Source organism: Somniosus microcephalus, chromosome 18 (assembly GCF_052327205.1).
Source record: "Somniosus microcephalus isolate GS21.2 chromosome 18, FLI_Smic_1.0, whole genome shotgun sequence".
Classification (NCBI taxonomy): domain Eukaryota; kingdom Metazoa; phylum Chordata; class Chondrichthyes; order Squaliformes; family Somniosidae; genus Somniosus; species Somniosus microcephalus.
In genome coordinates, this window is record NC_141004.1 from 67460949 (window position 1) to 67483617 (window position 22669).

At 44.4% G+C, this 22669-nt stretch overlaps 1 protein-coding gene across 2 annotated transcripts in view; it reads right to left on the bottom strand.

Annotated features, from left to right (window-relative positions):
* The window catches only part of LOC147105342 (AT-rich interactive domain-containing protein 2-like), a 273552-nt gene that overhangs the window by 99871 nt on the left and 151012 nt on the right, over window positions 1-22669 (bottom strand). For both annotated transcript variants that reach the window (XM_086011614.1, XM_086011613.1), the window contains exons 7-8: window positions 6551-6620; window positions 4040-4287 (exon numbers count right to left, since the gene is read on the bottom strand). In XM_086011614.1, coding sequence (XP_085867740.1) covers window positions 4040-4287; window positions 6551-6620 — 318 coding nt within the window. The remainder of the gene's footprint in view (window positions 1-4039; window positions 4288-6550; window positions 6621-22669) is intronic.

Genomic DNA, 22669 nt, shown 5'->3' on the forward strand with positions numbered 1-22669 from the left:
TAACACTAAGGGTCAATTTTATCATAGCCAAATCAACCTAACCCGCACATCTTTGGACTGTGGGAGGAAACCCAGGCAGACACAGGGAAAATGTGCAAACTCCACACAGACAGTCGCCCGAGGCCGGATTTGAACCCGGGTCCCTGGCGCTGAGGCAACAGTGCTAACCACTATGCCACTGTGCCCCCCATTTTTCTTCTCCCCCTCCCCATTTTCCAATGAACAATGAAAGAGTACGGTTGCCACCTTCTGAAATGCAAACAACAGCCTAAAAAGTCAACATTTTTGCATTTTCCCCCTTTTGGTGACGGTTTTTTCCTCTTTCCTTCTTATTAAGCAAGGTTCATGTTTCTTTATTGGCCTCGTTCAAGATTTTTTTTCTCAAAGAGATGGGAGGTTCTTATTCATTATTTAAACTTCTCAAATTCAATTACTGTACATTAATCTGCCAAATAAACATAAGGTGAGTTATTGCTGGAACTTTCATTTCTTCAGTGATGCTTACGCTCCCTCAGCTAGAAATCTCTATCCTTCCAGTCACTCGACCTTTGACCACACTCAGCCGCGCATCACGTGCATGAACTTCCCTGAAGGCTGATGACATCCAGCATCTTGAGTGCATGCATACTTTCTCAACCAAAACATGACTTGCAGAAGTAGAATAGCATGTGCATACATATTTTTGCAATTGTCCCATAGTTACAGAAAGTAAAAAAAACAAGCCCACGCTTTACTGTTTTAAAATATTATCCAGTCCTGTATCATCGCTTAAAACTTTCAACTGGCAATCAGAGTCAATCTGAAAAACAGACATCAACCTTTACTGTCCAATTTCTAGACATGTGAATAGCATGACCTGGGGCATAATAATGAAACCCTTCTGTGTGAACTGGATTCTGTACTCTCGTGCGTGCCCCCAAATGAGTTTCCATCTTCTAAAAAGACGGATTTATGAACAACTGTAAGCCAAACTAATTTTATTATACACATAGGCCCCGATTTTCGGGCAGCTGTCGGGCGGCTTTTCATGTGGCCGTGGTCCGAAAATCGCGGAAAAAGCGGGTCGGGACCCCCCCCGCCTGATTCCCCGCCCCGTCCGACTTTCGGACTGCCGTTTTCACGTGCCCCGCTTCAGTCCCGCCCGCCGCTGGCGGGACTGCTCGTCGGAGCACTAACAAGCAATTATCTGCTTGTTGAAGTGGATTTTCCGGGGCCGTTGCGACTTTGGGGCTTTCCCCACCTGAAACCTGCCTGCGGGGAACCCCGCCGATGAGAGCTGTCGTGAAAACAGCTGGCTTGCTTGCTTGCAGCAGCAGGTCGCTGAGGGCTGAAGATATTTAAAGAGGCAGCATTTGCAGGCTGCAGGACCTTGTTGATCAAGGCTTGGGGGAACTATTTGAAGCCTTAGGAGCAGCTGCAGAAAGTTGGAGCCTCACACACTTCTTCGGTGTGAGCTCCTGGGAAGCCCCTCTCAGCACCCTAACTCAGGACCTCCTCAACCAGGCATCTGCTAGAAGCATGGGAGGCCTTTGGCACCTTCCCTTCCTGGCATTAGAGGATCTCCAACAGCAGAGGTGGCAGCAGCAGAACCAGGAACAGCAGGATGATTACCAGGAGCACCAGGCTGCTGCTCACTCACCTGAAGCTGCACAAGCCAAAAGGGGCCAGCGCTTGGAAGTGGCTTGAGAGCACCTTGCTGCGCTTTAGGGGGCCAGTGGGACCCGTTTCTGCACTGGCAGTCCTACTCAGAAGGACTTCCATGAAGATCTGGTTTCTCTGTTCAACAGATGGCCAGCGCTCCTCAAGAGATGTCATTCTCTTATGAGCACTCACCATGTTTTCCGTATGCTGGCGAGTTATCTCCTCCATGGAGGTTGCCAACCTTTCCATGGTGATGCGTTCATGCACCAATGACTCCACAAAGGCTCTGCTCATGGTCGCTATGGACTCCTCCATTCGCTCCACACTCGCAGCGACCCTGGAGACAAAACCTGCCAGAGACTCCTGCATCTGTGCATGGAGATCCATCACCTCTTCTCTTGCGGATGGACCCAGAGGCAGAGGGTCGAGATGCAGCGCAGCTGAGCTGAGCTGGCAGAGCCCTGCGCCCTCCGACGAGGACTCTCCACTGCTGTCCCTGTCTCCAGAATCTGCTGAGGCTCACTTGTCAGCTGTGAAACACCAGGTGACAACACTACTCTCTGTCCCAAAGGTCCCCCCGAGGTGTGAGTGTCTGCGCTGGTGCTGGGTGCGCTTACTTCTGCTGACGCTGCACCCTCAGAGGTTGGAGCTTCCTCTGAGGAATCTGGCTGCACGGCCTCTTCCTCCTCCACAGTGAGGACGGGGGCTCTGGATGGTACTGTGGGGGAGTAAAGGAAGGAGTTAGAGATATAATGCCAAGGTTCCTCTGGTGACTCCCAGCGAGTTGGCATCTGCTGACACCTGCATCCATGCAGCATTGTTCACAGTGGGAGGCCTCTTCCTCCCTGACCTAGGGAAGAGGACCTCCCTGTGGGCCCTAACCCCATCCAATAATGCCTGCAGTGAAGCCTCGTCGAATTTGAAGGCAGCTTGGGGTCTGGCACTGCCCACAGCTGCTGCAGGCTCCTTATGCCATCCTGTATGGTTCATTTGGAAGCCTTCAGAAGATGCAGTGCTTGCCATGGACCTTGAAAGCACCACGAATGATGACATCATACTGTGGGGATTTCTGGCTCGATTTAGACAATTAGCAAGGCTTCCCACATGCTGGGAATTAATTGGCCAATTGAGGGAAAATTGCATGGAGCTGGCTGACACTTTTTTGTGTGTGTCAGAAACCCCACATTCGGGGAAATCCGACCATTTCCCACACAAGCCGAAAATCGGGGCCATAATATATGAATAAACAGAATAAAGTCACCAATGAATGTCCATTTCACAATACTCCTTGTAACATAGAAAACAAATCACATCGCACAATCCCCGTTAGCAGACTAGATTTACTTACCAACTGGCAAATCACTGGAATTAGTTGCTGCTAAACTCAAGGGGAGGGTTCTCGTCCACTGCATCTATCTTCCACACCAGATTTTCGCAGACTACTTTCTTAGCTTTTCAGGAAGCCGAAGGCTTGACCGCTAACCCTTCCGCAGCTCTGCGTGTCCAGGGATTGGCCAGTTGAACTGCCAATTATACTGGCTCTAACCCTCCTAGGTGTAGCTTATCCGACAGCTACCCCCATCTGCTGAGCACAGATGAATGAAGCCATTCCAAGACCATTGTGTGTGAATGTTTACTGAAGCATCTTAACAAACCTCCATTGTCTCAAGCTGATGTTGTATATGGGAAGCACCACTTTTCCAGGAGAATCAGCTGGATTTAATCTCCTTCTCAGAAGTTTGTGTGTTCTGCAGATATAACCCCTTATATGTGAATTAAATTTAACAGCACAATCTTGATATAAATTATCCAAAATTCCTCCCAGTTCAAAAAAATCAAAAATTCGGAACTTGACCGGTAGCTTGTGGAATGCAAAATACTCAAGTTAAGAAAATGGTGTGTATAACTGCCTCGTCAAGATAAGAATTTAAAAAAAATTAAGAAAAATAGCCAATGTGCACATCTTTGCACTCTAGCCTAGCTAAAACAATCTTCTCTCCACTCTCCCCTCCGCCATGCTCATTGGTGAAATCTAGCTGTGGATTGACTATATTCAAAGTGCTGAGCAGTTAATAAAGCAAACAGGTAACCAGACAATTTTATATTTGGATTAGGAACTCAAACAAATGGCAGTGACTGAAAAGAAACCTTGGTCCATTAGAATGTCATTGCTGTATCAGATATATATTTAGCTTGAATAATCTATAACTTCTGCTGAGGCGGTCACTTTGATATGGTGCACAAGTAATCATCTTTCAGGAGCTTGGAAAAATCAAGATTCTTTGAGTTCCATACAATTATAAGAGATGCCCACATTTTACAATTCCAAGATATTCAGCACTTAACAGCTTGACCCACCAATGGAATGAGAAAAAGCACCCTGTATCCACGATCTTACCTCTGCCATTACATTTCCCAGTGTGTCCAGTCCCATTTGCTTAAGCGAGACGTGTCTATTGTGAGCACACAGCAGCAGAAACCGTAGGCACGTTCGGTTAGCTAACAGCTTGGCGTTCCTTTCTTCCATAGACAGATTATGGATAATAACAGCTATCTGCAGCACCCTTTGCCCTTCCAGGTCGTTAATGCCCAATTTCTGTGGAGGGTGGAACAAGACAGAGTCCCATCGATCATCGCTAGCAGCTTCTGGGGTGGGGGACAGGGGAGGGCAAAGATTGAAACAAAATAATAAAATTCAGTCATTACACCACCTGGGTGACTGTCTCTCCATAGTATACGCAATAATATTTTTAAATGATCTTTGTTAAGTAGCTTAATGACCATAATTTCTGAAAACAATGTTAATTCTGGAATAAATACAGCTACATTAATTGAATCATAACTGCAACACAAATAGGTCATAAAAAGGACAGATCATAAAACATTCAAATAAAGCCCATTACCTGGATGCATTACATTTAATGTTTGAGTTTTGGATTTTTAACTATCACTTAAAATTACGAGCATTAAATGAACTGAGGTCTAGGCCAGTAAACTATCCCAGGTCAATTTTATAGAATCAGTTTTCATTTCCGTCTATGCTGTAAATGCATATGTCTTTATTTTGAAGTGAGAAAGATACAGGGCTACAGGAACAGAAAAGGGCAGTGGGATTAGCTTCAGATTGCTCTAGCAAATCATCTGATAGATAAATGGGCAGAATGGCCTTCTCTGCGTTAAACATCTACAATTCTAATTCCAGGCCAAATATAAACTACGATAAAAGAAAAAAATTCTGGACTCCGTTTTGACTAAACTTTCATTATATACTTTCAAATTAATTTGCTTCTTTTCTCTAAAGGGTCTTGCTGTTTATAATGCTTTTGTGTGCAATTTAGTCTACGTTGAGTTAGCTGATGTCTGTTAGCATTGCAGCTGACGTCAGCACTCCAGTCTCAAATAGCCAACACTCCATGTAAGAATTTTACTGAAAACAACAAAAGAAGTTAATAGCATAGCAGCGCTCTCAATATGGGAAGGTAGAGAGTGGTGGATTTCGGATGCATGCTTCTAAACACAGTGACTTGTCTCAATGTCAGTCACATGGGTCACCAAGTTATGGCCAGGAGTTTTCCAATGAGAGGAAGGAGAAAGGGAAGAGAGTGGCTACTTGTGTCATTTAGATATTTCCTAGTAATAGGCTCAACACGAATATTGCCAGAAAGCAGCTTGTCCTTTCAGGTAGAAAATGGTGCGGGGAATGGGAAGAAGTTTTTGTTCAAAAAAGATAAGATCTCAAAAGTGGGCTAATTCATCAGTTCAGAGTCCAGCCACATTGAGTAACTGAACATGTGCCAGATTGCATATGGGAAGTTGCTGTGATTGTGACTTTTGAACTGCATGTGGTTCTACACAGTTACTTCAATATTGCTGCCAGTGTTCTGAAATCCACTTTGCAAGATGAACTGACACCAGTAGTTTAACATATTCTCCTAGAATATAAACACGCAAGATCTGACAGACCCCATATTCAATAAGCAATACCTGTCTAAGATTGATTAATATCAGCCTGCAAAAAAAAACCATCAAATTCTATGAAATGCTAATCAGCTTTTCAACATGTAACCACACTTTTAATATCAACAAGATCAGAAAGCGTAAAACTTTTGGTTTCTTATGCTGAATAGCAAATATTATTCTTATAAATCTACCATTCATTTTGCTTTCTCTGAATAAACTCACTATAATTATTACATGTTAATTAGGTGCAAAAATGCCCTTAAAAGTAGCCAGATGATGCTGCTGGCCAGGTATTAAATTTAAAAACCTAAAATCAGTTTTAAACATCTGGAATCCTACCGCAGCCCCGACCCCTCCCAGCACTGCCGTTCTAATCCGGGTTGGGGAAAACAGTATTTTTTTTTTTTAAACAGTGTCATTTTCTGCCAGTAGGTGGAGATACTGGATCACATTAACCAATTTAATTATTTGCCATATTTTTACACCATCTGCTGTGAACAAACCCTTCCCCTTTGAGTCAAAATTCAACTCATTAACATTAAAAGTTCCCCAGTCTCGTTTCCCTCTACCATTCCAGAATTTACATTATCAATAACACTGCTCGAAAAAAGAAATTGCTCCACTTCTCCTCAACCTCTCCCCACCAAAACCCAGTACTACTGCAAAGCCTCTTCTTAGAACCACTAGTCTAGGCCACGAGCCTCTCCATTAGTGAGCTGGCCGCAGGTTCATGTGGATGAGATTCCTCCTAGGTACGCTGTGAAGCAGCACTTTATCTTACACCAAAAAAAGAGAGCTGGGCAAATTCACAAACGGCAGGCAAGTCTCAGTGACGGTCAAGATGGAAAACTTAAACTCAGCCTTCTGAACTGGGAGTCAGTCTCCACAACAACTGAATATTTACATCTGTGCTAGCTCTCACTGCTGGCGTTAAGCAACTTTGTCTTACCTTTAGATTTGTGATTTTTATCTCCAATAAGCTCCCGTACTTCGTGGTCTTCAACCGTATCTTTCCAAAACTGTTAATATTAAGTGTGTTTTAAACTTTAGAAGTAGTATATAAAATAAGCTACCCATCACATTAGACACAAAACATTATAACCATCTCACTTTTGCAAAGTCAGCACTATCCTTATCGTTTGCTTATATCCATGTTTGTTTTGTAAACTTATTAAAGAAAATGTTGAGAAATTCAGCAGGTTAGAAAACTTGAAATTCAGGCAAATTCAGTCATTCAAAAACAGAGTCCAAGGTTCTTTAATGCACACTGCATTTAAATTGGCTTTTCAATAATAGATAACCTATTAAAACAACTTAAAAGTCAGGCTTTTTGTGGCTTCCAGATTAAAATGTTAAGCATGCAGCCAAACAAACAGAAGCTAAACATTTGGGAACACACACTTTAATGTCAAGAACTGCACAGTGGGCAAACAAATGTGCAAAATAAGAATACAATTCATGGAATAGAATTAAAGAGAGAGAGATTTGAAAAGGGACCGAAGAGTAAAAGAGCTGCCACTTTCAACGTACAAAGTTACAAAGCAATTTAAAAATGCCAATAGGATATATTGCCAGCAGAGTGGAGTGCATGTCCAGAGAGGTTATGCTCAGGCTTTACAATGCACTGGTCAGACTACACTTGAAGTACTGTATTCAAGTCTGATCAACATGCCACAAGAAGCATGTGCATGCATTAGAAAAGGGACAGAAAACAGCAACCAGAATTATCCAGTTAGAAGGGGATGAGCTATGATGAGAAAGTAGAAAAACTCATGATCTACAATCTAGAGAGAGAGCACAAGAGAGGGGAAGGGTAAAGCTACATAAAATATTAAATGATATAGATACGGTTAACACAGAATATTACTTCAAAGTGAACCAGGCCAGTAGAACCAAATGGCAGAAATGTAAATGAATGAAAACTAAATTCAGAATAGATTTAAGAACTTCTTGAACTTGAGGGATGATCAATGCTTAGAACAATTTGCCAGATAGTAGAGAGAAAGACATCAGATGTGTTCTAAATGCAGTTGGCTGTCAGAGTTAGAAAGAGGTGGTTTGAATGGACTTTTATTGTCTGTGACGTAAGATTAATGAAGGTGGTCTCATACTACTTGCATAGATTTTGAGAAGATAGTTTATATTGAATAGAACATAATGAGGTAACGAACGTTAGCTTTTGCAATTGGGACGCCAACGTATAGACTGCAAAATCTACACTAAACAAAGTCACTATCTCTGATTATAGGCACAACAGGACAAATGAAAAGTGGAAAATTCTCTTTGTAAAGCATGGCACTTCACATGGTACAAAATAAAGTGGTATTCTTTATTTTCAATCCTTACAGGCTTTGTTTTAAAAAAAAAGTCAAAATGAGCCTTACAGACTAAGTTAAAAGCACAAAGGTGACAATGTAATGCTAATTGTGCTCCCACTGGAAGCTCCTTCCCTTCCTCCTCCCATGTGAAGGGTAGAAGTGATACCAGGTCTCCACATGGAGAAATTCAGCTGTTGCCAGCAGATGTTTTACTTGTTATGTGGCTGTGGGGAAAGAGGGGGAGGGGTTGAAAAATCAGCTTCAGGATCACGACATAACTCGTCAGCAATAGGCTCCTTACTAAATCTGAACTGTAGTTGGTTATACAATTTAAAAGCTCCAGGGAATTTTACTGACATTTCATATACAATTCAAGTTTCCAGATACTGAATAACACTACAGTATCCTTCTTGCATTTAAAATCTGCATGTGGAGATGGGGTGGAAAGCAGGCTTTTGTTCTACTTTGCCTACCAATTTTTGATCATCTTTGTGAAGATTTCCATCAGACATTACTGAGCTGACAACATAACCTATTACATTTGGAACAAATTATAATCCTTTCTTTCTGATTATATATTCTGCTTATATACTTGGGAATAACTGAGTATTTTTTAAATATACAAGACACTTAATAAGAATTACAAAGATTAATGTATCCTCAAGCTTGTCTCATGAGCTGCCTAGTGATCCTCTGCAAAGGTGTTGGTTGCCATCTTGTTCAGACCCAAAGTGAGAGGCTGCCTTGTCCTAAATGCTCATTTCCAGCCCAGTGATCCAGTAGCAGTTTTTCATCCTCTTCCTATTTGCATGAATGGGAACTGAAAATGTTCTTGCTTATTATACCTTATAGTTCTTGTAAAGTCAACCAAGCACTGCAAAGTGGATAATCTTTAGGTTCATTGTTGAGTTATGGCATAGCTGGCATTATTACAAGTGATTCCTGAATTTATAATCTGTATTTTGGGAATTGCATTCCATGATTTAATTTCCAATTTCCAAAATAACTGAAACACTGCAATGCCCTTTTATGGCCCAAAATTAGCTTAAGCTTCTAAAGTTCTGCCGCAATGCAGATAAGGCATCAGACAAAGGTACCAGGTTATGGAGAGGAAATCACAGTGTACAACAGCAATGAAACGATTAAAAATATACATTTTATGTCAAGCTATTCACCTATACTTGTACACAGAAGTAGGTGACTATGAAGTAATGCACCAAACTTGTACCTAAATTGTTAGGGTAAGGATTCTAGCAAGAGAAATGTAAATATATTCCAAAAAAGTATTACAATTTCCCTACTCTCTGGAGATCTTCACTTGGAACAGTAGTGCAAAATAGGAAAAATATGCTTTAAATCGTAGTAGGCAGAAAATTGGACAAAGGGGAATCTACAACTTTGTAGCAAGCCACGCCATCTGAAATGGCATGACAAAAAGTCAATAAATCATCGATATAATTACTGACCGGCATTCTGGTGAGATGAACCTCCATCAACAAACTAGATCAATAGGCTGCCGCTCCAAAGCCCAACAGTCTATTTATTTAGAACAAGCACATGGGGAGCGGAAAATGTGCAACGATTAACAAGTTGAAAATGATCATTACTTGACATAGCAAGGTAAATTTACTAATTCCCCGTACTATAAATGGGGAGGCATGCTTCAAAGGGGAGTGGTAAAAGAATCAGTTATCGTGTTAAGAGGAGATTTGATAGAGGTGTTCAAAATTATGGGCGGGGTTTTGAGAAGAGTAACTAGGGAGAAACTATTTCCACTGGCCAGGCGGGGTGGGGGGGTCGGTAACCAGAGAACATAGATTTAAAATCATTGTCAGAAGAAGCAGAGGGAGAGGAGAATTTTTTTTTAATGCAGCAAGTGGTTATAATCTCGAATGCACTGCCTGAAAGGGTGGTGGAAGCAGATTCAATAGTAACTTTGAAATGGAAATATTTGCAGGGCTATAGGGAAAGAACAGGGGAGTGGAACTAATTGGATAGCTCGTTCAAAGAGCTGGCACAGGCACAATGGGCCAAATGGCCTCCTTCTGTGCTGCATCATTCTATGTTGTAATCCAATCTGACCCACACTGCCTTTGAGCGTCCCTCTGTACTGTGACCACAGGATTAACAAATTTACTGTATAGGATAAGGACAGCTTCAGAAATAGGTTTTCTTCCACCCCACTAGTGTGAGGACATGGCGCATCAAACTCCTGCTGAATAAGATGGCATGTCATCAGTCTTGCCTGGAGCTGGCAAAAGAGATTGTGACTTGGAACCTATTAAGTTATTACAAAGAAAATCAGCTGAGAGAAATCCAGGTGCGCAATTGAAGGTGCATTTTTCAGACTAGATTACAAAACAAAGTTTCATCCAACACTGAGGTGCCAAGGATACACTGTTCAGGCTGGCTGAAAAGATGTAGCCAATGGGTGTGCACTACATCACAGCCCTCTGCATCTTGTTTTTCTTGAAGTATGAGTGTGGTAAAATTAATAGCTTCATCTATATAATGAAAAATGTTTCATTTCAATGTTGATTTTTACATAAGAAGTGTTTTTTTTAAAACATCTTTATTGTGTCAGTTACAAAACAGATTAACCAGGTACAGGTAATATATTTTAGGATATATAACCTTTCAATAGAACTTTCCAAAAATATCTAGGTTGAGAGAGTTGTAGTGGGAGTTCAATTATCCATAATAACAGGAGACCATCCCTGGAAATTAAAAGTTCCCAAATTATACTGATTAACTTTAAATGCTTTGCCTCTCCCCACTTGAATCTTCTTAAGCAGCACCCACCTGTGTTGACCTGACTGTTAAATTCAGCAGTGCTGAACAACAGACCTACCAACTCTCAGCTGCTGGACTCACCATAGACTCAAGAGAGCCAGTCAAGAACATTGACAATGCCAAATACTGATCCCCCAGCTAGAGTTGAGCCCTGAAGGCAGTCTCCACTTACCTCGAACAATCCAAGCATTGGTTCCGCAGCTCAAATCTCAGTGGCATTCTCAACTTTAACATCAACTCAGTTGAAAGTAGGCAAACACTAACAGGGATGACTGCTGCTGAGGTTTAGCACTTGCCTCTCATGAATAATCAAGGTTCCACTGCAATAAAGAATTACTGCAACATCTAATGCAAGTACATAAAAACCTTTAAAAACCACCCAGCACACAACATATGAAATACCTTGGAGAAGGTAGCATCAAAATATCCGTGTTCCCCTATATGCTTTTCTACTTACTCCCTCTTCACTTGGTAATCTTCATTTGCCTCTTAAATTCAAGCTCATTATCTTGCTTTTCAGATTACCTTCCCTTCTTTAAAACTATCTCTAACTTTTCCCTAACACCCTTATCTCCAGTGTTCTTTTTAAATAGTTTCTCAATTTAGAAGAGCACATTGTGTTCTTCTGAAACCAGCTATTCTAACTGATAATATCCCTTACCCACATCGCAACTCAGTACTAAATCTAATGTGTCATTTTACACTATTTAACAGAAACTTCGGACTACCTCCATAAATGGATATCCTCCCTGTAAGCATTTTGTCTGCTTTACTCACAATAACCAATAATGGCTTTTTCTTACTTAGTTACCAATGATTTACTTGCTTCAGAAACCCCAAATCAAGACAGTTTCTCTTGCTCACTGTCATTAAGGCTCCTCCTTTCTTTGTATTAGCTCTCTTTGGATCAGATGTAGGTTTGACCACCCTAAAAGCTAGTACTGGTACTATTACTAAATTCTAAATATGTGTCTCAGTTTTAGATCGTACTTATATTAATGGTTTGCCATCAGTGGCACTTTCCCTGGTTGTTGTGGAATTCACAAAGTAAACATTCCCGCTACTGGAGACACCACACACCAAAGCAGGGGGTTTTCAGCCATGCATCTAATGACAGCACCTCAAATGCTAATGTAAATGCGGCCACCAGTGACAAAGCCAGCCAAACACATGGCCAACTAGCATGAGTGACAGAAACAACATCAGCTGTCCTGTGCAAGTGGTATTGCTCCTGCTGGCCTGTAATGACCTTCCCTAGTCACCGGGGAAGGTACTAACATCAGAGAAATAGTTGCTGTTTGCTCTCCGTTAATAGTGTAAATGTTATTAAATATTTACTCTTTCTAACATTATGCATGTGTAGTCAGCAGTTGGATTCAAATAAAAGTATTTTTTTTCTATCAAAAAATGCTGCCTGTGCTATGATTTGATGACTGGGTTGAAGTTATCTTCCCACTTCTATGGTCCAGTTTAAGTCACAATAGTTGCAAAGCAGGTGTTACATTTGTGATGAGCTCTTTTATTAACAATTGTGATTTAATACAGAGTGTAAATCTGCGAGTTTGGTGAGTAAGGGAGTGAATCTTAAGGGTTAATCTCTTTTTTTAATAAAATTGAGTGTATTAGGGATGGGTTTCTTGAGCAGTATGTAACTGAACCGACCAGGGGGCAAGCAACCTTAGATCTGGTCCTGTGTAACGAGACAGGATTAATTAAAAATGTCCTAGTAAAGGATCCCCTTGGAATGAGTGACCATAACATGGTTGAATTCCATATTCAATTAGAGGGTGAGAAGGTTGGATCTCAAACAAGCGTGCTAAGCTTGAATAAAGGAGACTATGAAGGTATGAGAGCGGAATTGAGTAGAGTGGATTGGGAAAATAGATTAAAGGGTAAGACGATACATGATCAGTGGTGTACATTTAAGGAGTTATTTTACAACTTCCAAAAAAAATATATTCCACTGAGAAGAAAAGGGTGTAAAAGAAAAGTCAGCCATCCGTGGCTAAGTAAAGAAATTAAGGATAGTATTCAACTAAAAACAAGGGCATATAAGGTAGCCAAATCTAGTGGGAGGATAGAGGATTGGGAAAACTTTAAAAGACAGAAAAAAGTAACAAAAAGATTGATTAAGAAAGGGAAGATAGATTATGAAAGTAAATTAGCAAAAAATATAAAAACAGATAGTAAGAGTTTTTATAGTTATATAAAAAGGAAAAGGGTGGCTAAAGTAAATGTTGGTCCCTTAGAGGATGAGACCAGGAAATTAATGGTGGGAAATATGGAGATGGCAAAAACACTGAATGAATATTTTGTATCAGTCTTTACAGTAGAGGACACTAAGAATATCCCAACACTGGACAAACAGGGAGCTATAGGGGGGGGAGGAGCTAAACACGATCAAAATCAAGTGGTACTCGGTAAAATAATGGGACTCAAGGCGGATAAATCACCTGGACCTGATGGCTTACATCCTAGGGTCTTGAGGGAAGTGGCGGTAGGGATTGTGGATGCATTGGTAATAATTTTCCAAAACTCCCTGGACTCGGCAAAGGTCCCGGCTGACTGGAAAACTGCTAATGTAACACCCTTATTTAAAAAGGGCAGTAGACAGAAGGCTGGAAACTATAGACCGGTTAGCCTAACATCTGTGGTAGGTAAAATTTTGGAGTCCATTATTAAGGAGACAGTAACAGGACATTTGGATAATCATAATTTAATAGGACAAAGTCAGCATGGTTTTATGAAGGGGAAGTCATGTTTGACAAATTTGCTGGAGTTCTTTGAGGAAGTAACATATAGGGTGGATAAAGGGGAACCAGTGGACGTAGTGTATTTAGACTTCCAAAAGGCATTTGACAAGGTGCCACACAAAAGATTATTGCTTAAGATAAAAAAATCACGGGATTGGGGGTAATATTCTGGCATGGATAGAGGATTGGCTATCTAACAGAAGGCAGAGAGTTGGGATAAATGGTTCATTCTCAGACTGGCAATCAGTAACTAGTGGTGTTCCGCAGGGGTCGGTGCTGGGTCCCCAACTCTTTACAATCTATATTAACGATTTGGAGGAGGGGACCGAGTGTAACATATCAAAGTTTGCAGATGATACTAAGATGGGAGGGAAAGTAGTGAGTGAGGAGGACATTAAAAACCTGCAAGAGGACATAGACAGGCTAAGTAAGTGGGCAGAGATTTGGCAGATGGAATACAATACTGGAAAGTGTGAGGTTATGCACTTTGGCAGGAAAAATCATACAGCAAGTTATTATCTTAATGGCAAGAAACTGGAAAGTACTGAAGTACAAAGGGATCTGGGGGTCCTGGTGCACGAAACTCAAAAGGTTAGTATGCAGGTGCAGCAAGTGATTAAGAAGGCCAATGGAATGTTGCCTTTCATTGCTAGGGGGGATAGAATATAAAAATAGGGAGGTATTGCTTCAGTTGTACAAGGTATTGGTGAGACCGCACCTGGAATACGGCATACAGTTTTGGTGTCCATACTTAAGAAAAGACATACTTGCTCTCGAGTCAGTACAAAGAAGGTTCACTCGGTTAATCCTGGGGATGAGGGGATGGACATATGAGGAGAGGTTGAGTAGGTTGGGACTCTACTCATTGGAGTTCAGAAGAGAGGCGATCTTATTGAAACATATAAGATTGTGAAGGGGTTGGATCGGGTGGATGCGGGGAGGATGTTCCCGATGATGGGTGAAACTAGAACTAGGGGGCATAATCTTAGAATAAGGGGCTGCTCTTTCAAAACTGAGATGAGGAGGAACTACTTCACTCAGAGGGTGGTAGGTCCATGGAATATGCTGCCCCAAAAAGCTGTAGAAACTACATCATTACATAAATTTAAAACAGAAATAGACAGTTTCCTAGAAGTAAAGGGAATTAAGGGTTACGGGGAGCGGGCAGGAATTTGGACATGAGTCTAGGTTCAGATCGGACATGGCCCTGTGGGTAGCAGAGCGGGCCCAGGGGCCGTGTAGCCTGATCCTGCTCCTATTTCGTGTGTCTAATTCTGTTAGATTCAGGAGATGGTTCTGTGATAGTAGATTGGCGGTTAGGATCAGATCAGCCATGATCTTATTGAATGGCGGAGCAGGCTTGAGGGGCCGATTGGCCTACTCCTGCTCCTATTTCTTATGTTCTTATCTAGTCTTGCATGCTTGCAATTAGTATTTAACATAAATTTACTGTTTCAAGTTTTAAGTTTCTTCCAGGCTTGGGCAGGGCTAAGCAAGCTCTCTGCTGGAGAGCAGGTGAGATTAGTTAATTAATTAACTGGTCTAATCTGGTTCTGTAACAGCCACAGAGCTCACTCATTTAAATCTCAGTAGTATAAATAAGGGAGGCTAGAGTGTAAACCTGTGAGTTTGGTGAGTAAGGGAGTTTGGGAAGGGATGGGCTTCTTTTTCTATCATTGTCAGCCTCCAGGCGAGCAGGAGTTAAAATGCTGCACGAGAGCGGACAGAGAACCAGCGGGAGTTCAGCTCTGTGAAACCCCACAACTGCATTCGGAGAAAAATATAAAGGTGATGTCAGAGGGAAAAGGGGGAGTGATTGGTTGGTGAGTATTTTGCTCACTTCTCTTACCTTTTAAAGCCCAGGAAATGTCTTAGTAACTGTAAGGTTTCATTAGTATTAAAGTTTACTAGCAGTAATAAATCTTATTGGGTGTAGTAGGGTTTATTCATAATTATTAATTAATAAAAATAAATTAAGACTCAAAGATGGCAGGGCAGGTGATGTGTTGCGACTGCAGGATGTGGGAGTTCCTGGAGGCCAGTGAGATCCAGGAGGAACATGTCTGCGGCTCGAGGAGCTTTGGCTCAGAATTGATGAGCTGGAGGTCGAGCTGTGGACACTGCGATGCATCAGTGTAAGATTAGGGGGGAAGTTACCTGGACAGTTTATTCCAGGAGGCAGTCGCACCCCTTATGGTAGGATCTTTGATTTGGTCAGTGGTCAGGGACAGGAGGATGTGACTGAGTGAGGCAGGTATAGGGACCCAGGAGGTAGAGGAGCCTCAGCCTTTGCAATTGTCCAACAGGTTTGAGGTTCCTGTGGCCTGTATGGACCAAAGCGGAGGCTGCAGGGTGGATGAGCAAACTGACCATGGTACAGGAAGCCACTCAAGCAGGGGGAGTGAATAGGAATGTAGTGGTAATGGGGGACAGCAGTGTCAGGGGAATAAATACACTTCACTGCAGCCAAGAGCGAGAGTCCAGATGGCTGTGTTGCCTGCCTGATGCCAGGGTTCGGGACATCTGCTCTGGGCTGGAGAGCTACTTGCAGTGGGAGGGGGAGGAGCCAGTGGTCGTGGTCCATGTAGGTACCAACGACACAAGTAGAACGAGGAAAGAGGATCTGCTGAGAGTATGAGCAGCTAGGGACGAAATTGAAGCAGAACCTCAAGGGTAATAATGTCTGCATTATTACCTGCGCCACGAGCAAATTGGCATTGGGTAAATAAAATTAGAGAGATGAATGCGTGGCTCAAAGACTGGTATGGGAGGAATGGGTTTCGGTTCCTGGGGCACTGGCACCAGTACTGGGGAAAGTGGGATCTGTATCGTTGGGACGATCTTTACCTGAACCGTGCTGGGACCAGTGTTCTGGCGAGTCATATAACTAGGGTGGTAGAGGGGGCTTTAAACTAAATAGTGGGGGCAAGGGATCAAATTTGGGAAGGTGTGGTAAATCAAAGAGTAGAGACAAGGAAAGAGAGAAAGGTATTAATATGGGAAATGATAAGACTGTGACAGGAAGGGATAGAAAGTACAAATCTAAGAGTAAATCAACAGGTAATAAAAATGATAAAAGGACAAAACTAAAGGCTCTGCATCTGAATGCACGCATCATTCGAAACAACACAGATGAACTGATAGCGCAAATAGAAATAAATAAGTACGATCTGATAGCCATTACAGAAACATGGTTGCAGGATGACATAGATTGGAACCTGAATATTGAAGGGTACATGACATTTAGGAAGGACAGGAAGGTGGGAAAAGGTGGACGGGTGGCTCTGTTAATTAATGATGATATTAGCACAATAGAGAGGGATGACCTAAGTTCAGGAAACCAGGATGTAGAAGCGGTTTGGGTAGAGATGAGAAATGATAGTCAAGAAGTCACTTGTGGGAGTGGTGTACAGGCCCCCTAGCAGTAACCACATGGTAGGATGGAGTATAAAGGAAGAAATAATGGGAGCTTGTCAGAAAGGTATGGCAATAATCATTGGGGATTTTAATCTACATATAGACTGGAAAAATCAGATGGGCAAAGGTAGCCTAGCTGAGGAGTTCATAGAATGTTTTCAGGATAGTTTCTTAGAGCAGCACGTTCAGGAGCCAACCAGAGAGCAGGCTTTACTAGACCTGGTACTGTGCAACAAGATAGTATTAATTAATGACCTCATAGTGACGGTGCCCCTAGGTAGCGGCAATCACAATATGATTGAATTTTACATTCAGTATGAGGGAGAGAAGAGTGGGCCTAAGACTAGTATTTTAAACTTAAATAAGGGCAATTATGAGGGCATGAAAGCAGAGCTAGCTAAAGTGAACTGGCAAATTAGATTAAGGGATCGGTCAATAGAGTTGCAGTGGCAGACATTTAAGGGGATATTTCAGAATATACAGAATATATACATTCCAACGAGAAAGAAAAATTCCAAGGGGAGGACCCACCATCCGTGGTTCACTAAAAAAGTTAAAGATAGTATCAAACTTAAAGAAAAAGCATATAATTGTGCAAAGATGGGTGGCAGGTCAGAAGATTGGACAGAATACAAAAATAGCAAAGAATGACAAAGATTAATAAGGAAAGAAAAATTAGAGTACGAAAGCTAGCTAGAAATATAAAGATATTAAGGGCTAGAAATTAGCTATAGCCCCGCCAGCTCGCTTGCGCCCAGAATTTACCGCTGGGCGCGGAGCCACTCGCGCCCATCCGATATTCAGTTTCAGCGCCCCAAGTCGAGGACGGGCGCTGTTCCAGGGTGTGGCCGCCCCCGCTTGGGGCGCTGCAACTGAATATCGGCGCGCTAGTTGCCGCAGCACCACCCGCAGCGGAGCGGTAGGCTGCGGTACTGCAGGCCTTCCTCCCTCTCAAGGGGGAGGTGCCTGCAACAGCCGGCGCCCCGATCGCGAGTGCCGGCAAAAGAGCCCGGCACAACGGAGAAGTGCCGGGCTCCCGGAAACCAGCCGGCAATGGTGGGGGGTGGAGGAGACCGGGGAAGGAGGTGCGGGCAGGCGGCAGCCGAAAAAGCCGCCGGCCGCACCTCCACCTTAAAGCGCCGGCGGCCGCAACTAAATATAGGGGTCGGGGCGGAACCGGGGCACTGCGCACACCGATGACGTCATCGGTGCCGGCGCAGCGCTACCGGCTACCGCCGCCATTCCTGCTGCGCTGAATATCAGCGCAGCCTCCTCTTTTGGCGCAGAAGCCCTCTTTCGGCGGTACCTGGGCGCAAAGCTGGCAGGCCTAGAAATTCAGTAAGGCCCCAAGAGTGTCTATAGATATTTTTTTTTAAAAGTTAACAAAATGAGAGTTGGTCCTATAGAAAGTGAGTTTAGGGAATTAATAATGGAAAATAAGGAGATGGCAGTTGAATTGAGCAGGTATTTTGTATCGGTCTTCACTATCAAGGATACAAGTAACATCCCAGATATGGCTGTAAATCAGAAAATGGAAAGGAGGGAGGAACTCGGAACTCAAGAAAATTACAATCACCAGGGAAGTGGTACTGAGCAAATTGTTGGAGCTGCGGGCTGACAAGTCCCCGGGTCCTGATTAACTTCATCCTAGGGTCTTAAAAGTGGCTAGTGAGATAGTTGATGCGTTGGTTTTAATTTTCCAAAATTCCCAAGATTCGGGAAAGGTTCCATTAGATTGGAAAATAGCGAATGTAACTTTTTATTCAAAAAGGGAGGGAGACAGAAAGCATGATCAAAGTTTGCAAATGATACTAAGATGGGAGGGAAAGTAGTGAGTGAGGAGGACATAAAAAACCTGCAAGGGGACATAGACAGGTTAAGTAAGTGGGCAGAGATTTGGCAGATGGAATAAAATACTGGAAAGTGTGAGGTTATGCACTTTGGCAGGAAAAATCGTAGAGCAAGTTATTATCTTAATGGCAAGAAACTGGAAAGTACTGAAGTACAAAGGGATCTGGGGGTCCTGGTGCACGAAACTCAAAAGGTTAGTATGCAGGTGCAGCAAGTGATTAAGAAGGCCAATGGAATGTTGGCTTTCATTGCTAGGGGGATAGAATATAAAAATAGGGAGGTATTGCTTCAGTTGTACAAGGTATTGGTGAGACCGCACCTGGAATACTGCATACAGTTTTGGTGTCCATACTTAAGAAAAGACATACTTGCTCTCGAGTCAGTACAAAGAAGGTTCACTCGGTTAATCCCGGGGATGAGGGGATGGACATATGAGGAGAGGTTGAGTAGATTGGGACTCTACTCATTGGAGTTCAGAAGAATGAGAGCGATCTTATTGAAACATATAAGATTGTGAAGGGGTTGGATTGGGTGGATGCGGGGAGGATGTTCCCGATGATGGGTGAAACTAGAACTAGGGGGCATAGTCTTAGAATAAGGGGCTGCTCTTTCAAAACTGAGATGAGGAGGAACTACTTCACTCAGAGGGTGGTAGGTCCATGGAATATGCTGCCCCAAAAAGTTGTAGAAGCAACATCATTACATAAATTTAAAACAGAAATAGACAGTTTCCTAGAAGTAAAGGGAATTAAGGGTTACGGGGAGCGGGCAGGAATTTGGACATGAGTCTAGGTTCAGATCGGACATGGCCCTGTGGGTAGCAGAGCGGGCCCAGGGGCCGTGTAGCCTGATCCTGCTCCTATTTCGTGTGTCTAATTCTGTTAGATTCAGGAGATGGTTCTGTGATAGTAGATTGGCGGTTAGGATCAGATCAGCCATGATCTTATTGAATGGCGGAGCAGGCTCGAGGGGCCGATTGGCCTACTCCTGCTCCTATTTCTTATGTTCTTATGAAACTACAGGCCAGTTAGCTTAACATCTGTCATAGGGAAGATGTTAGAAGCTATTATTAAAGATGTTATAGCAGGGCACTTAGAAAAGTTCAAGGTAATCAGGCAGAGTCAACATGGTTTTGTGAAAGGAAAATTATGTTTAACCAATTTATTCTAGTTCTTTGAGGAAGTAACATGTGCTGTGGATAAAGGGGAACCGGTGGATGTACTGTACTTAGATTTCCAAAAGGCATTTGATAAGGTGCCACATCAAAGGTTATTGTGGAAAATAAAAGCTCATGGTGTAGGGGGTAACATATTGGCACGGATAGTTGTGGTAAACCACTGTTATAACCTGTATGTGTATTCCACTAGGTACAGGTCTGGACATGCCTCGGCTGACTCCTCCCACTATTCCAGGTATATAAGTGACTACCTCCCAGTCCCTTAGTATTCTGGACGGGTCGACCACTCGAGACAAGACCTTCATTCTTTAGTTAATAAAAGCCTGATTGTTACTCGCTCAACCTCAGTCTTTTGAGTAATTGATGGCACATCAATTTTATTAACTAAATTTTTTATAATGGAGAAGATCCTCACCAGCATGCCTGGACCTGGACAGTCGGGAAGCGGACGCTTCCACCAAGTTTGCTCACTGGCTCACGTGCTTCGAGACATTCCTGACTGCCTCCACTGCAGTCGAAACGGATGCGGACAAACTGTCTGTCCTGTTCTCCAAGGTGAACCACCGAGTGTACTCAGTCATCCGGGACGCGACCTCGTACACAGCCGCCCTCCAGCTCCTCAAGACCCAGTACACGCGCCCTGTGAACGAAGTACACGCTAGGCACCTTCTGGGGAGTCGCAAGCAACAACCTGGGGAATCGACTGAGGAATACCTCCAAGCACTGTCCGTGCTTGGCCGGGCCTGTGGGTGTAAGGCGGTAACGCCCACTAAGTACACGGAGGAACTGATCCGGGATGCCTTCGTAGCGGGCCACAGGTCCAACTACACCCGACAGCGACTGCTGGAGCAGAGTGACCTCACCCTTGACAAAGCCTCCGACATCGCACTAACACTGGACGCAGCCTTCCGGGGCATGGATGCCTACTCCTCTGCACCGTGGACGCCGCGGGGAACGACAACCTGGGACACGGTAGGACAGCCCCATAGCACCGTGCCACCCCAGCCACAGCCCAACAACGGCCCAACTACCGCAGCAGTGTCCCAAAGCCAGACAGCAGTATCCCAAGGCCAGAAATGCTACTTCTGTGGCCAAGCCAAACACCCCAGAGCACGCTGCCCGGCGAAGAATGCGACCTGCTCGGGCTGCGGGAAAAAGGGACACTACGCCAGCGTCTGCAAGGCCAAAGCCACCCCGAACGCCAGCAGCGCCGCGTGTGGGCCGTGCGAGCCGCCATCTTGGGCCCCCAACAGCGCCGCGTGTGGGCCGTGCGGGCCGCCATCTTGGGCCTCCCCAGCCATGTGCGAACCACCGCAGCAGCAGCCATCTTGGACGACTCCAGCCACATGGGAATCATGGACGCCGCCATCTTGGACACCAGCCGGGACGCAGCAGATCGCCAACCCCACCCCCCCCCCTCCAATCTGATACTCGCAGCGACACACCGACCCCTACGCTGGCCTCTGACGCTGGACCAAACGAGACCGCACCAGCTAGCTCGGTCCAAAATGGACGTTAAGGTAAACGGCCATGCAATAAACTGCCTTTTTGACTCCGGGAGCACAGAGAGCTTCATCCACCCCGACACGGTGCGGCGTTGCTCTCTCCCAGTCCTGCCTGCGCACCAGCGGATTTCTATGGCCTCCGAGTCCCAGTCAGCGGACATTGGCGGCTACTGCGTGGTGACACTAGTAGTAGATGGGACTGTGTTCAATAATTTTAAACTCCTGGTCCTGCCCGACCTCCGCTGCCGTTCTACTGGGGTTGGATTTCCAGTGCCACCTCAAAAGCGTTACGATGGCGTACGGTGGCCCTCTCCCCCCCCCCCCCCCCCACTCACAGTCCGCAGCCAGCAGCCTCCAAATTGCCCGCCGCGCACCAGATGCAACCTCTCCACACTCAGAGTCCCACCCCCCCCCCCCCCCCCCCCCCCCCCCCACCCCCACTGTTTGCTAACCTCACCCCCGACTGTAAGCCCATCGCCACAAAGAGCAGGCGATACAGTGCCGGGGACAGGGTTTTCATCAAAACCGAAGTGGAACGGCTCCTGAAGGAGGGGATTATTGAGGGCCGCTCCAGCCCCTGGCGAGCCCAGGTTGTAGTCGTTAAGACCGGCGAGAAACAACGCCTGGTCATCGACTACAGCCAAACAATAAACCGCTACACCCTGCTGGACGCCTACCCACTCCCCCGCATAGCTGACATGGTCAACCAGATCGCGCAGTACCGCGTCTTTTCGACCATTGACCTGAAATCAGCGTACCACCAGCTCCCCATCAGCCCTGAAGACCGCCAGTATACTGCTTTTGAGGCAAACGGCCGCCTCTATCACTTCCTTAGGGTTCCCTTCAGCGTTACTAACGGGTCTCCGTCTTCCAAAGGAGATGGACCGGATGGTCGATCAAAACGAGCTGCAGGCCACTTTCCCTCACCTAGATAATGTGACCATCTGCGGCCATGACTTGCAGGACCATGACGCAAACCTCGAGAAATTCCTCCGCACCGCCCAACTCCTGAACCCGACGTATAACAAGGAGAAGTGCATATTCCGCACAGGCCGCCTCGCCATCCTTGGCTGTGTTGTGGAACACGGGGTCATCGGTCCCGACCCGGACCGGATGCGTCCCCTTATGGAACTCCCACTGCCCCAAAGCTCTGAAGAGGTGCCTAGGGTTTTTTCCTACTACGCTCAGTGGGTCCCCTACTATGCAGACAAAGCCCGTCCGCTGATCAAGTCCACCTCTTTTCCCGTGACGGCA